Source organism: Equus przewalskii, chromosome 5 (genome assembly GCF_037783145.1).
Source record: "Equus przewalskii isolate Varuska chromosome 5, EquPr2, whole genome shotgun sequence".
Taxonomy (NCBI): domain Eukaryota; kingdom Metazoa; phylum Chordata; class Mammalia; order Perissodactyla; family Equidae; genus Equus; species Equus przewalskii.
Genome location: NC_091835.1, coordinates 52735047 through 52747711, shown reverse-complemented (window position 1 = coordinate 52747711; position 12665 = coordinate 52735047). Strand labels below are relative to the sequence as shown.

Here is a 12665-nt window from a genome sequence, read left to right as displayed (position 1 = left end):
ACCAAATTGCCCTCCCCACCAAAGGGAATTAATCACCCAATCACTTGGAAACAAGACGAAGGTTGGAATTAGGTTTAAAATAAAATCTATGTTTTAAAAATACTTTTTACGTATTTATCATTATTAAATCGCCTGTTTGGTGCAAAACACGTCCCCCTATTCGAGGCAGTCGAGAGACCTTAAAGGGCCCTCGAAACAGACAAAGCGGACGGACTTTGAGCCTCTGCTCACGCCGGGGTGAGCTTGGGCCGCCGCCGGAGTCACGAAGCCAGACGCGGCGCGCGTCTCCGCCCGGGACTCTGGAGACTGCAGCAGCGCGCGGCGCGGCCGCTGTCCGGGCGGCTCCTGGGGGCGGGGAGGAGTCGCGACTCCTGCAGACACGTGACCTCCTCCCAGCCGCCGCTTCCCGCGACCCAGATCCGTCCCCGGAACCCGCGCTTGGCGGGGCGGGCTGGGGGACACGTAGCGACGGCCCCAGTCCCAGCCGCGCCCCGGTGCGTGTGCATTCGGGGTACTTCTTCCCTTGGTCCACGTGCCAGTGGCGATCGTGACTGGTTCGGGGATCACCCAGGAGAATGTAAATCTTACTCTTGGTGCAGGAAGGAAAGATCTTTGGTTTTTATATCTGTCTACCGATATATAAAGAAATTAATATATATTCTCTCCATCCCACCCCCGGCAGACCAGAGTAGCGGCAGCGGGGCCAGAGACCTGGGAGTCCCTCAGGACATGCTTTCCCCTGGCCTCCAAGGCCGCAGCCGCCCGCTGCGCCGGGCGGCATGGGCTGTGCGCATCTCTGGGCACCTCCCGGTAACTCTCACTAGCAGTGAGTCATGCTCCGGGGTGGCTCTGGGGAAAGGTAGCCCGGCTCGTGCTGGTCTGTGCTTCCCCGCGCCCGGCGCCGCGGCTGCAGGGAGAGCGCGCGCACGCGCGCACGGGCTCCCCGCGCAGTGATGTGGCAGCAGCCGCAGGTCGGATCACGTTGCTGGCCCTGTGCTGGTACCCGTTTGAGACAGGATTAAGGAGGGAGGCTTTGGAGGTGCCAGCGGTAGTAAACGTGGGCTCTGCACACTCCTAGTGTCGCTTATCGCACGAGGAGTGGGGGGCGGGGAAAGCACGCAGCGCCACCCGAGGCGTGGAGGGGCGGCGGAGTTTCGCGGGCGAGTGATAGTGCTGCATTGCCTTTCCGCGGTAGCCCCTCTCGTGCCACCCCCCCGTCTCCCCCTCCCTCCCCGCCGCGTTCCTCCGGGAGCACCAGAGGCCCCAAACGTCGTCATCTGCTGCTGTGATTAGTGGCACCGCAATTCCGGCTGCTGCGGGAAGTTTGGGTGGCCCAGGGACACCGTGTCGCCGAAAGAGACTTGGATTGCGACATTCTGACCCACTGACTACATTTTCATTTATCTTAAATCCTTCAGGAAACAGATTTCAAGTTGCCCCTTTTGGAGGCGACCTCCAACCGGGGCCAAGGGGGGTCCCCCCAGGCCATTGAGCGGTGAGCAAACAAGTCTCCAAATTTTCCTTCGGGACCGAAGTTTACCCACCGCGAATTCTCTTTCTTTTTCCTTTTTCTGGTCCAAACCAACAGTACAGTCGGTGGAAAAGCAAAAAGCCACGTTCACGTTCCTGCACCGTAATGACGGACAAACTGAGGGAGTCGCATTTCGGAGCCGAGGAAGCCCTGGCTGCCCCGCACCCCCTGCGCCCCCTCCCCCTCCCTCAGCTGACTGCATCGCCTTTGGGAAGATGAATAGCTTGGCTGAAGTTGTTTTTCCTTTCCGGTGGCCCTGATCAGGTGTCCCCGCCCCCTCCCGCCGTTCGCCTTCCCTCGCAGCCTTCTTCCAACGCCCCCTCCCGGCCCGGCCCCTCCTCCCCCGCCCCCCTCCGGGCTGGACCGCGGATGGTACGTTCCGCACGTGAGCTGGGTGCTGGTCTGGCCGGCGACGCGCGTGCCCTGTGGCCAAACACTGCCCGGAGTGAGAGCAAACTACCAGCGCAGTGGGGCCGGCGCGAGTGTGCGTGCGTGTGTGTGCGTGTGTGTGCGAGAGGGCGAGCGCGGTGGGAGGGGGGGACCAACTGCTTCACACTTTCAACACTGCACTGGAGAGAGAGAGAGAGAGAGACTGGAGACGCACAGATCCCCCCAAGATCTCCAAAAGCTACCGTCCCACAGATTATAGAACAGAACCCCAAAAATCGAAACAGAGGAAACGGACAGCGGTTGAACATGGACGAAGGAATTCCTCATTTGCAAGAGAGACAGTTACTGGAACATAGAGATTTTATAGGGTAAGGTGCAGGCACCCTTGCGAATATCTGTGTAGGCTTCAGTTTGATTTTTTTTTTTCTTCTCCAGAAAGTGGTATGGAGCGGGCGAGGGTAGAGCACCTCCCCGAATGGGTGCCTGATGCTGATTTCTGTTTTGCAGACTGGACTATTCTTCTTTATATATGTGTAAACCCAAAAGGAGCATGAAGCGAGACGACAGCAAGGTAAGTGTAAGTTTCCGATGTTCCTCCTAACCTGCCTGGATAGTTAATTAGGGCCAGTGATTTCACAGCGAAGCTCTGCCCTCAAATATATTCCAGCCCTTGAGCTTCCCCAACTGTGAATTTTAAGTCGTTTGCTGGATACTCTCAGGGGGAGATTAAAAATCATACCTGAATTTAGATTGCATTTCAGAATAGTGCAGAGGAAAGAGGTTTCTTGGGCATAGTTTATCACATAGTATGGTTGCGGGGGGGGGGGTGGATATTGTTATATCCAGTAAATGAATGTTTAGCTTATTGTTTTCTCTCTTCCATGACTCCCATACATTAAGGATACCTACAAATTACCGCACAGATTAATAGAAAAGAAAAGAAGAGACCGAATTAATGAATGTATTGCTCAGCTGAAAGATTTACTGCCTGAACATCTGAAGTTGACAGTAAGATGCACATTTTCATTCTTTGCTGCTCTCCATGGGTGTGTTAATAGCCTAGTACTCCTCCCGGAGATATCAGAATAAATGTAAATATCAGATGCGATACAACTTGTGCTATAGTGTAGAGTTTCCTACAAACTCAAGAGTAGGTGCTCACAACTGAAGCCAAGAAATCATTTCTAACCTGTCTTGTGGAAAGCTCAAGAAGTATAGGAATAGTACTTCTTTCAAAGTGTTTGCTTAAGTTGCTGTGCTGAATGGAGAGCCAATCAAGCCAAAGGTGTGTTTTTAAGTAACCAAGTGCCCCCTTCTCTTTTGCACCACTGCAGACTCTGGGGCATCTGGAGAAAGCCGTAGTCTTGGAATTAACTTTGAAACACTTAAAAGCTTTAACAGCCTTAACCGAGCAGCAGCATCAGAAGATAATTGCTTTACAGAATGGTAAGTCAGTTCAGGGAGGCCAACCCACCCTGATGAAGCCGGGCAGCCCACAGAGGAGCAGTGTTAGGACTCTTCTCTTCCCCCACCCCCACCTCCTGCCGTGGGCCACGGGCTCCCTCTCATTTGTTAAATTGCTTATACTTTCCCTTCATTGGAAAGTGCCCATTTCCCGCAGCATCCTAGAGGCTTTCAGCAGAACTCAGAGGAATCAGATTTTTATTTAAAGTGGCGGTTGCGCCCTCTCCACTTTGGTTTTTCAGCTGGGAGTAGAGCGCCCCCCACCCCCGCTTCCCACTTCTCCCACCCCCCGCGGCAACCGGTGGATTATATCACTCGAATACAGAGGAAAAACCGAGATCACTTTAGTCAATGCAGGGCCCACGTGATAAGCAGATGTTTTAACGTCGGTATTTTTCTTCTTGCCTCCATTCCTCTGTCCCCACCCCCATCCCCTTCCTCATCCTAGGGGAGCGATCTCTGAAATCGCCCATTCAGTCCGACTTGGATGCGTTCCACTCGGGATTTCAAACATGCGCCAAAGAAGTCTTGCAATACCTCTCCCGGTTTGAGAGCTGGACGCCCAGGGAGCCGCGGTGTGTCCAGCTGATCAACCACTTGCACGCCGTGGCCACCCAGTTCTTGCCCACTCCCCAGCTGTTGACTCAACAGGTCCCTCTGAGCAAAAGCACCGGCGCGCCCTCGGCCGCCGCCCCCGCGGCCGCCCCCTGCCTGGAGCGCGCGGGCCAGAAGCTGGAGCCCCTCGCCCACTGCGTGCCGGTCATCCAGCGGACTCAGCCCAGCGCCGAGCTCGCCGCCGAGAACGACACGGACACCGACAGCGGCTACGGTGGCGAGGCCGAGGCCCGGCCGGACCGTGAGAAGAGCAAAGGCGCGGGGGCGAGCCGCATCACCATCAAGCAGGAGCCCCCCGGGGAAGACTCGCCGGCGCCCAAAAGGATGAAGCTGGATTCCCGCGGCGGCCCGGGGGGCGGCGCGGCGGCGGCAGCAGCCGCGCTTCTGGGGCCCGACCCGGCAGCCGCGGCCGCGCTGCTGCGACCCGACGCCGCCCTGCTCAGCTCCCTGGTGGCGTTCGGCGGAGGCGGGGGCGCGCCCTTTGCGCAGCCCGCGGCCGCCGCCGCCCCGTTCTGCTTGCCCTTCTACTTCCTCTCGCCGTCGGCGGCCGCCGCCTACGTGCAGCCCTTCCTGGACAAGAGCGGCCTGGAGAAGTACCTGTACCCGGCGGCGGCCGCCGCCCCGTTCCCGCTGCTCTACCCTGGCATCCCCGCCCCGGCCGCCGCTGCCGCGGCCGCCGCTGCCGCCGCCGCGGCCGCCGCCTTCCCCTGCTTGTCCTCGGTATTGTCGCCCCCGCCCGAGAAAGCGAGCGCCGCCGCCGCCGCGACCCTCCTGCCACACGAGGTGGCGCCCCCTGGGGCGCTGCACCCCCCGCACCCGCACGGCCGCACCCACCTGCCTTTTGCCGGCCCTCGTGAGCCCGGGAATCCGGAGAGCTCTGCTCAGGAAGATCCCTCGCAGCCAGGAAAGGAGACCCCCTGAATCCTTGCACCCCTTTCTTCGAAAGGACGAGGGTACACGCGGAATAATAATATTAATAAGTTAAAACACCCTTAACGTTTTTAAGGGAGGAAGTGTAATAGATGCACGACAGGCTTTTTTTTTTTAAAAAAAAAAGAAAAACACAGGTGTTTTGTGTACATTTGGAGTTCCTGTTTTGCTCATCCCTCACCACCCCACCCTCCACACACCCTTTCTTCTCCCACCAGCTGTAAAAGAACCTCTGCGATAGATACTGATTCTTTTTTCTTTAAAGAACTCCCCCAAATAAGTTTTGCCTTTCTTTAGGCCACGTTCCACTATCTTTTAAAATATAGAAGCTAATTCTCGAGGAAGTAAGAATGGTCTGTTCTGTGGCTGAGGGCATTGAACCAGGGCAGGGGGACAGGTGGCTGAGGAGTTGACATCGAACAGCAGGTAGCTGTTTGTTATCTGTGTTTCAGTGCGGTCCTGCCTGCTTCAGGAGGCTTTCCACAAACAGAATGAGGCTCCTTTAGAATTGAATTTACTCTTCAGTATTTTATAATGTTCAGCTTTTTAAAAGGCATATGTTTTTCAAAGAGGAAGAGGTGAGGATGCAGTCGCTTGCGTTGCCACGTATTCTGAAGTGGTTTGAATGGTATCCCTTAGTAACTTGAACTTGTTTAAAGAGACACGGAGTTGTGCCATCGTCCGAACTAAGTCAGGGAAGGAGATGGGTGAGGAAGGCCAGAATCATTCTTAGTCCATTTGCTAGCACTTTATTGAGAAATTGACCGTGAATCAATTGACCCATTTTAATTTCATATATATGTATATGAATATATATATATCAAGTGCATCTATTCCCACCCTGGCATTATTTAATCCATCATGATCCTAAGTTTTTATAATCTTGCTGTAAAAAAAAAAAAAGAATGTGCACTGAACTTAAAAGCAAAGAAAGAAAACAAGTCCAAACTGATTTATCCTATATTCTGTTAGATCACAAAAGCGGAGGAAAGCATTAAACTGGTCAGTTTTGATTAGAAATGCTGTAAAGATGTGGAATGAAGCCCTGGGAGGCCTTCCGATCTCCAAGTCTATGTATTTTCTGGAGACCAAACCAGATACCAGATAATCACAAAGAAAGCTTTTTTAATAAGGCTTAAACCAAGACCTTGTCTAGATATTTTTAGTTTGTTGCCAAGGTAGCACTGTGAGGAATCTCACTTGAATGTTATGTAAGGGGTGAGACACAACAGTCTGACTATGAGTGAAGAAAATATCTGGGTCTTTTAGTCAGTTTGGTGCATTTGCTGCTGCTGTTGCTACTGTTTGCCTCAAACGCTGTGTTTAAACAACGTTAAATTCTTAGCCTACAAGGTGGCTCTTATGTACATAGTTGTTAATACATCCAATTAATGATGTCTGACATTGCTATTTTTGTAGGGAGAAAATATGTGCTAATGATATTTTGAGTTAAAATATCTTTTGGGGAGGATTTGCTGAAAAGTTGCACTTTTGTTACAATGCTTATGCTTGGTACAAGCTTATGCTGTCTTAAATTATTAAAAAAAATAAATAAATACTGTCTGCAAGAAACCACCTGGTTTAGAAAAGTTTAGTATGTGAAGATAAACTAGAAATTATCTTTATATTCTAGTATTTTCAGCACTCCGTAAGTTCTATTACTTAAATATTGCCACACTTTTGTGATTTTAAAATTCTTACTAAGGAATAAAAACTTTAATATACGATATGAGACTGTCTAATAATTAAAAAGATAATGGATGCTCGATTAGTTTTAGGGTATCTGTGAATATAGGGATGAAAGTCACTTAGGTTCTCAGAATACAACTTTATTTGTCATTGGCTTAATATCACACGTTTCCAGTGTTTTGCAAGTCTCCGGGCTCTGGCTGTCTCTACCTGCTTGTTCCCAACTTATTTTAGTGAAAAGTGTAAAAGAAAAACCTACCAATCACTTGTGTGGTTTATGTTAGACGCAATTCGCTAATATTTTTAAGATTGATGAATTTTTCACTTTTCATCTTTGACACCACATAGCCACTGTAGTGTGGTCTGGTGTTTCTCTTTCTCTGGGTCCCCTATAAAATATAGTACCACTTGGGGGTGCTTAATTGATCAGTTTAGTTTAGCTCCTTAACCTTTATAAAATAATTCTTTTGTGGGACTTTATCATGGAATTCAAGAAACAGAAATAATTTCTAGACTTTTCTCAAATTTATAATCAAATCTGTGATTTGATACAAACTATGTGAAGGATTGTCAATTTGTTAGTTTCAATAATGTTCTTTACAAACCCCTTGATTTTTGAAAGGTGTTGAAATAATAGTCAAAATTTATGAGATGTAGAAAAAGTGCTCCCTCTGCTGACTTTATGGCAATCAAACTACAAGTCTCAGAAAGTGGAGCTGGAAGGAACCTCAGAGATCAGCTTGTCCAGGTCCCTGCACTTGATAATAGGAGGGAAACGAAGCCCAGAGATAGCAAATATATTTCAAAGGTCGCACAGCTACCTGGAGCCAGCACTAGAGGCCAGATCTATCTTATCCCCCAGTCAGTGAACTTCTTCCCACGGCAGCATCTCGAACCAAATAGACTGAATTTGATTGGGTAGCATTCATGAAACATCATGAATAAACCACAGGAACAAAGGAAATAACAATTAATGCTGGAAAACCACATAGGGTTTTTGAGCATTGCAATTTATTGACGTTTAGAAAAATATTCTATCTGTGTAGACCAGAATAATGGGAAAAATAGTGTTTTAAATATTTTGAGCTACATTTTAATGCCATATTGTATTAATATGTTTCATAAACAAAAAGATTCCAAGTAAATTGGAGGATAATAAAATGTTTTAGCATTTGTATAACTTTGGTATAATAAAATGGGAAACCTTAGGGTTGGACCAGATTTTATAGGTTGGTTATTTAGTCCAAATGCCTATATTCTAACATGGTAATAAGATAAAGTTAGGACAGAATTGCAAAATAATGTTGTCTATATGGCATCTGAAAAATGTTATTTTGGTCATTGATTTATTTTAATGAATTAAAAGACTGGAGTCATAATTCACTAAGGAGGGTTTTATACCTGCAGTGGTGAAATTTTAGCCAAACTGCTTCACAGTGTATGTGATTTTTCAATTGAAGACAAATATGAATCTTGAGTCATAATACCTTTATACATATAGCAGTATACCAATTAATTTTACATTCACATATTTTTCAGCAAACTTTATGTTGAATTGATAAATGGCCTTTTCTTCCCAAAGAGCTAAGCACATTTGTAAGGCACTAGAAACTACATTTTCATAGCTATTGAAAAGTATCACTGGCATTTTAGTTCCTATCATTATGAAAACTATTTTTCATTTGGTTCTCTGTTGCTGGCCGTCTAGGTCATAACTTTGGTTATTGCCCATCACCTGAGATTTGTTCAAAAGTATGTAAAAGAAGCCTTAGGCTCTTCCTAACTATGTCACAGGTCAGGAACCTCGCCATGGAAGGCGATTGCCAAATGAGACCTAGGAAGACATGGCTGGGCAAACAGACTAGGGCCTTTTACTTTAGAAAGAAATCAACAGAGCCCTCATGAATGAATGAAGGCCATCCTAATGCCAAAAGCTAGTTGTACTATTGTGATCACAGTATTTTACTTCAGATAGCAATCTGATGTTTTTCATTAAACAAAAATTCTTAATCTGTTGGACCCTCAGATCAATATATTTAGGGCCCCTCATTGTTCGGTGTTGTTTTAAATAAATTCAAAATGGATATACAGTGCATGCTAAAGTTCAATGTAAGTTCCAGTTTTTCACAGAGTTTAATAGACGATTGACATGGAAAATTATCACATATTTTCTGTGATTAAGATGGGATTTATACTAAAAAACATGTGCAACATGTAGTTTAAAAATATGCTCCTAGAAAGGAGTTGGACATTTGTCTTAAAATTGGGTTTCTTGTACTTGTTCAGTGATTCCATATTGAAAATTCCAGACAAATGTAAAACTATACCTTTCTAAAAGTTGATATTTTAAAATTCCGAATTCAGTGATGCCCAGTTCATCTGGCCTCAGGGAATTAACGTGCTCCATGTAACAATGGTTCAGAACAGTGAAACTTTTATGTTCAAGTGCCAACATTGTTTCTCTTTTTTTTTCTTTCTTAAATTATTTTAGTGGAAAAGCTTACTAAAATATGTTATACAGGTCCTCTAAAGAGTCTTGCACGTCTTAGAAAAAAATACCTGATCTGTAGTTAACCTTTCTCAATAATTCAGGGTCATCATTATAAACATCACTCTTGCACTATGCCTGTCATCTGGGAATATTGGCACCTGCACTAAATTCTTTTTGAGTTCTTATATCTGCTTTTATTAGATTTTTCAGTCTCTTTACTCATGGTCCGGCTGCCAGCTGTCACTTCTTGATGTGTCAGAGTGCTTGCCTCCAACTTTTATCTAATTTGCTACTCTGACTTACTATGGCCTGTGCAACCATTTTAACCAAAACCACACCCATTTGAAATGTGTCTAAAATTAGAATAAATAGGCTTTAACAGTACCTGAAGGGTACTTCTCTAAATTGTATGAGCTTGTAGAATGTTTCTACAGTGACACATTTCTCCTTCCAACCTTTTTTCCTCATTTCTTTTAACTTTGACATGCTCAGCAATGTTCCCTCTCAGAACACTTAATGCAAAAGCCTTCAAATACTTTATATATTTTTGATCATTTTATTACATAAAAAAGCAGCTCACTAATGGTTTTATTCCACAGCTAACCACAAAATAAAGAAATTTTCATGCCAGAAACAAATTATTTGATTCGATGAACACTTCTTTCTCTCAGGTTGATAGGAATGGGAGACCAAGGGTCATTAGTGAAAACTGATTGACATTTTGATTCATGGATGACCCTGGACCCTGCTTCTGGTGTGTAATCTCCTCCACCGCTGGATTTTGGACATCTTGGGTGGCAGGTCCAGAAAACCATTCTGGGGAACTGGCAGGGAGGATGTGCTTTTGAGTTTAGAGGTTGCCTTTGAGTTTAGACACACCCATTGGAAACCTTCTGGTGAGAGGTTTCAGGCTCCCCACGGATTGCAGCACACTCCTTTTCTCTTTGAGCCTACAGATTCAATAAATAGTGGGTAAGGGGATACAGACATTTGTTTTGCTCCTACTTCGTGAGGTACTGTGGTAAGAGCTGGAGAATCAAAGATTAATAATCTCTAAGCATCTCAAAGTCTAGTGGGGATGACAGACGCACACTAAAATAAACATAGTTAAGTGCTATGCAGGGGTGAATACAATACTGGGGGGGTGAGGATTGCTAACTTCATCCGGGTGGGACAGAGAAGGCCTTGAGAAGTAGCTGCATTTTACAGAATGAACAGGAGAGTAAGCCCATGGGGCTATCTCCAAGGAGAAGACTGTGGCACACTGAGCACCAGGACAGTTTAATTGGTTCTATTCGACTTGAGGTCTGAGTAAGGATTTCCCAACTTCTCAGCTTCTTTAGAATTTGACTGCCATACTGGCTTTCCCTATCGTCTCCTCCTGAGGATCTGAACCATGAGCTGGCACTGAGAGTCACGGTACTTTCTACTGCAAAGGATCGCATGCATAGCGTGATAGTATATAATGCAGAAGCGGGGAACAAACATCCCTCACAGGCAGCTCTGGCTCACCTCATTCATCCACCTGTCTTACAAAAGAAACTAAGCGTGACTTCTTTCCCTTCAAATAAGGGCATGATGATCCATGTTCTCCACTCAGTACCCAAAGGGGAAAGAGAGAGAGAGAGACAAGCCTTAGAGGGCAACAAGGAATCCTAAGGCCTGTTTGTCAAACCCTCTGGGAGGAAGCTGAGGCAAGCAACTAGTCCAAGGTCACACAGCTCAGTAAGTAGCAGAACCAGGATTGAAATCAGATTTTTTGGTTCTGAGTCCACTGCTCTTTATACTATCAACCCATAGTAACAGTAAAGAGGAGGCCACAGGCTGAAGTTTCCTCATGGAAGGAGTTGAGCTAGTCCGTGTGAGGTCCTAACAGGCGAGTACACATTGTTGGTGGAGAAGGAAAGATCGTCACGGTAATAGCGTGCCTAAATGATGGCATAGTGCCTGCAATACTTAAGATAGAGAAATTCTGGAGAAACAATTTTCAAGGTCCCCTACAAAGAACCATACAATTTTGCCTTCTACTCAATTTGAAGACATCCAGAAATGTGCCCTCCCAGGTTTGGAAGTCTCCATGTGATCTGGTGAGCTTTCCACCTCTGCCTCCACCCCTCTACCTGGGTGGTTCCGTTTCAACTCTAAGAGATTGTCCACAAAAGAGGGGATCAAAAAGCAAGTTAGGAAGCTGGACAGAGGGAACCTTCAGATGAGGAAGTAGGAAAGAGGGCGATTTGCTACAGTTTTTATATGGAGTATTTTTAGGGTGTTGTAAACTCTAGCTGCCGTTTCAATTTGAAGCCTTTTACATATGGGTATGCACATGTGTACACAGAATATCAAATGCTTCACAACGGAGGTATTGAGTATCCACCACATAGCTCTGAAATAAACTTTGCTTCCATGTGCGGCTTTACAGGTTCCGCACTGTGTTTTGAAAATTAGTTTTAACAGGGGGACTTCACCCTGGCTCCAATTCCTGAAGATCTCAACTACTTAATCAGAAAATTCCCTGTAACATTTTAACGACACCAGCTTCTCCTTCCACGATACCTTAAGCAGAGCTTTGTTTTCGAGTTCATGTTATTTTGATCGAGACTCATCGGCAGAGCTACAAGGTGGCTGTGTGATCCGAGTAGGACCCAACAGGAGGAGAAACCCGACTCCACGCCCGCACCCATGGAGAGCTCTGCAGACCCGAGTGGGAGTGATAAAGGACCTATTTCTGAGCTCCGTGTTTGAAACGGACTCATTTAAAAATTGGTAAACCCACCCTCGCTCCTTAAAGCGCCGATCGAGCGCTGCGTGGTGGCGGGATTAAAGCAGGGGGGAATAATGTCATCAGCCTCGCGATCTGCAAGGAGCTCCAGGATTGGAAAGAGAGAGGCATTCTTAGGTTGCCTAGCGATAAATCTGCCGGTGATATCATTCTCCGGGAGCCCGGCCTCCCCCTCCAGTCCCCTCCCCGCCCCGCTTCCCTTTCTCCCCCCCCCTCCCCCTCCCACGCCCGGGTTCAAAGTACAGCCGCGCGGGGTGAGGGAGCCGGAGCCGGACGCAGCGCGGTCACGTGCACCCGCACATGCTGGGGCGCACGCTGCGCGGCACGTGAGAGGGGGCGGGGCGGGGGCGGGGAGGGGCCGGCGCGCGGCCTTCCGCGCACGCGCGCTGGCCGCCGCGCCCGCCACCGCGCCCGCCACCGCCCCCCCGCGCCGGGCCGCGGGCCCCGGCAGTCGGCGGGCTGCTCTGTGGAGGCTGGCCAGGTGCGGGGCGGCCGGGCCGAGGGCGGGGTGGCCAGGCGGGGACGAGGACGTGCCCTCCCCACAGCTGCGCCACACCCTGCTCCGCGGCGTCTCGCGGGCCGGCCCTAGATAGTCATTCCTCCCGAATTAAAGCTGCCCGGGATGCCGGACTCCTCGAACCGTTCTGACACAGCAGTTTCCGAGCAGCCCGTCTGGGCGCGGGTTAGAGGAAGGTCGACAGCTGCCCGGGAGGGCCTGGGGGCGGGGGACCTTCAAGCCTGGGCTGGCCCCGGCCGGGGGAAGTGACAGGCCGGGC

The 12665-nt window shown here is 48.3% G+C and overlaps 1 protein-coding gene and 2 long non-coding RNA genes across 5 annotated transcripts in view; 2 read left to right on the top strand and 1 right to left on the bottom strand.

The window, feature by feature from the left end:
* LOC139083533 (uncharacterized) overlaps nucleotides 1-4972 on the bottom strand; it is a 73184-nt gene extending 68212 nt beyond the window's left edge. The window contains exon 1 of the long non-coding RNA XR_011540336.1: nucleotides 4835-4972. This is a non-coding gene — a long non-coding RNA (uncharacterized lncRNA). The remainder of the gene's footprint in view (nucleotides 1-4834) is intronic.
* Nucleotides 1053-6657, top strand: BHLHE41 (basic helix-loop-helix family member e41). Of its 2 annotated transcripts, XM_070620851.1 has the most exons (6): nucleotides 1157-1495; nucleotides 1589-2289; nucleotides 2429-2492; nucleotides 2822-2929; nucleotides 3256-3367; nucleotides 3834-6657. In XM_070620851.1, the coding sequence occupies exons 2-6, from the start codon at nucleotides 1901-1903 to the stop codon at nucleotides 4919-4921; spliced, it is 1761 nt and encodes a 586-aa protein (XP_070476952.1). In that variant the 5' UTR covers nucleotides 1157-1495; nucleotides 1589-1900; the 3' UTR covers nucleotides 4922-6657. The 2 variants fall into 2 exon arrangements, with proteins under 2 accessions (XP_070476951.1, XP_070476952.1); XM_070620850.1 differs by having other exon boundaries at nucleotides 1053-2289.
* A 5592-nt stretch (nucleotides 6658-12249) lies between these two features.
* Nucleotides 12250-12665, top strand: part of LOC139083368 (uncharacterized) — a 46952-nt gene continuing 46536 nt past the window's right edge. For both annotated transcript variants that reach the window (XR_011540027.1, XR_011540028.1), the window contains exon 1: nucleotides 12250-12370. This is a non-coding gene — a long non-coding RNA (uncharacterized lncRNA). The remainder of the gene's footprint in view (nucleotides 12371-12665) is intronic.

Bases quoted from the DNA above. Each gene is read 5' to 3' on its own strand.
- BHLHE41 (XM_070620850.1), top strand. From the start codon at position 1,901: ATGGTACGTTCCGCACGTGAGCTGGGTGCTGGTCTGGCCGGCGACGCG. The intron at 2,290-2,428 runs GTAAGGTGCAGG...TCTGTTTTGCAG, and splicing joins GAACATAGAGATTTTATAGG to ACTGGACTATTCTTCTTTAT. The intron at 2,930-3,255 runs GTAAGATGCACA...GCACCACTGCAG, and splicing joins CTGAACATCTGAAGTTGACA to ACTCTGGGGCATCTGGAGAA.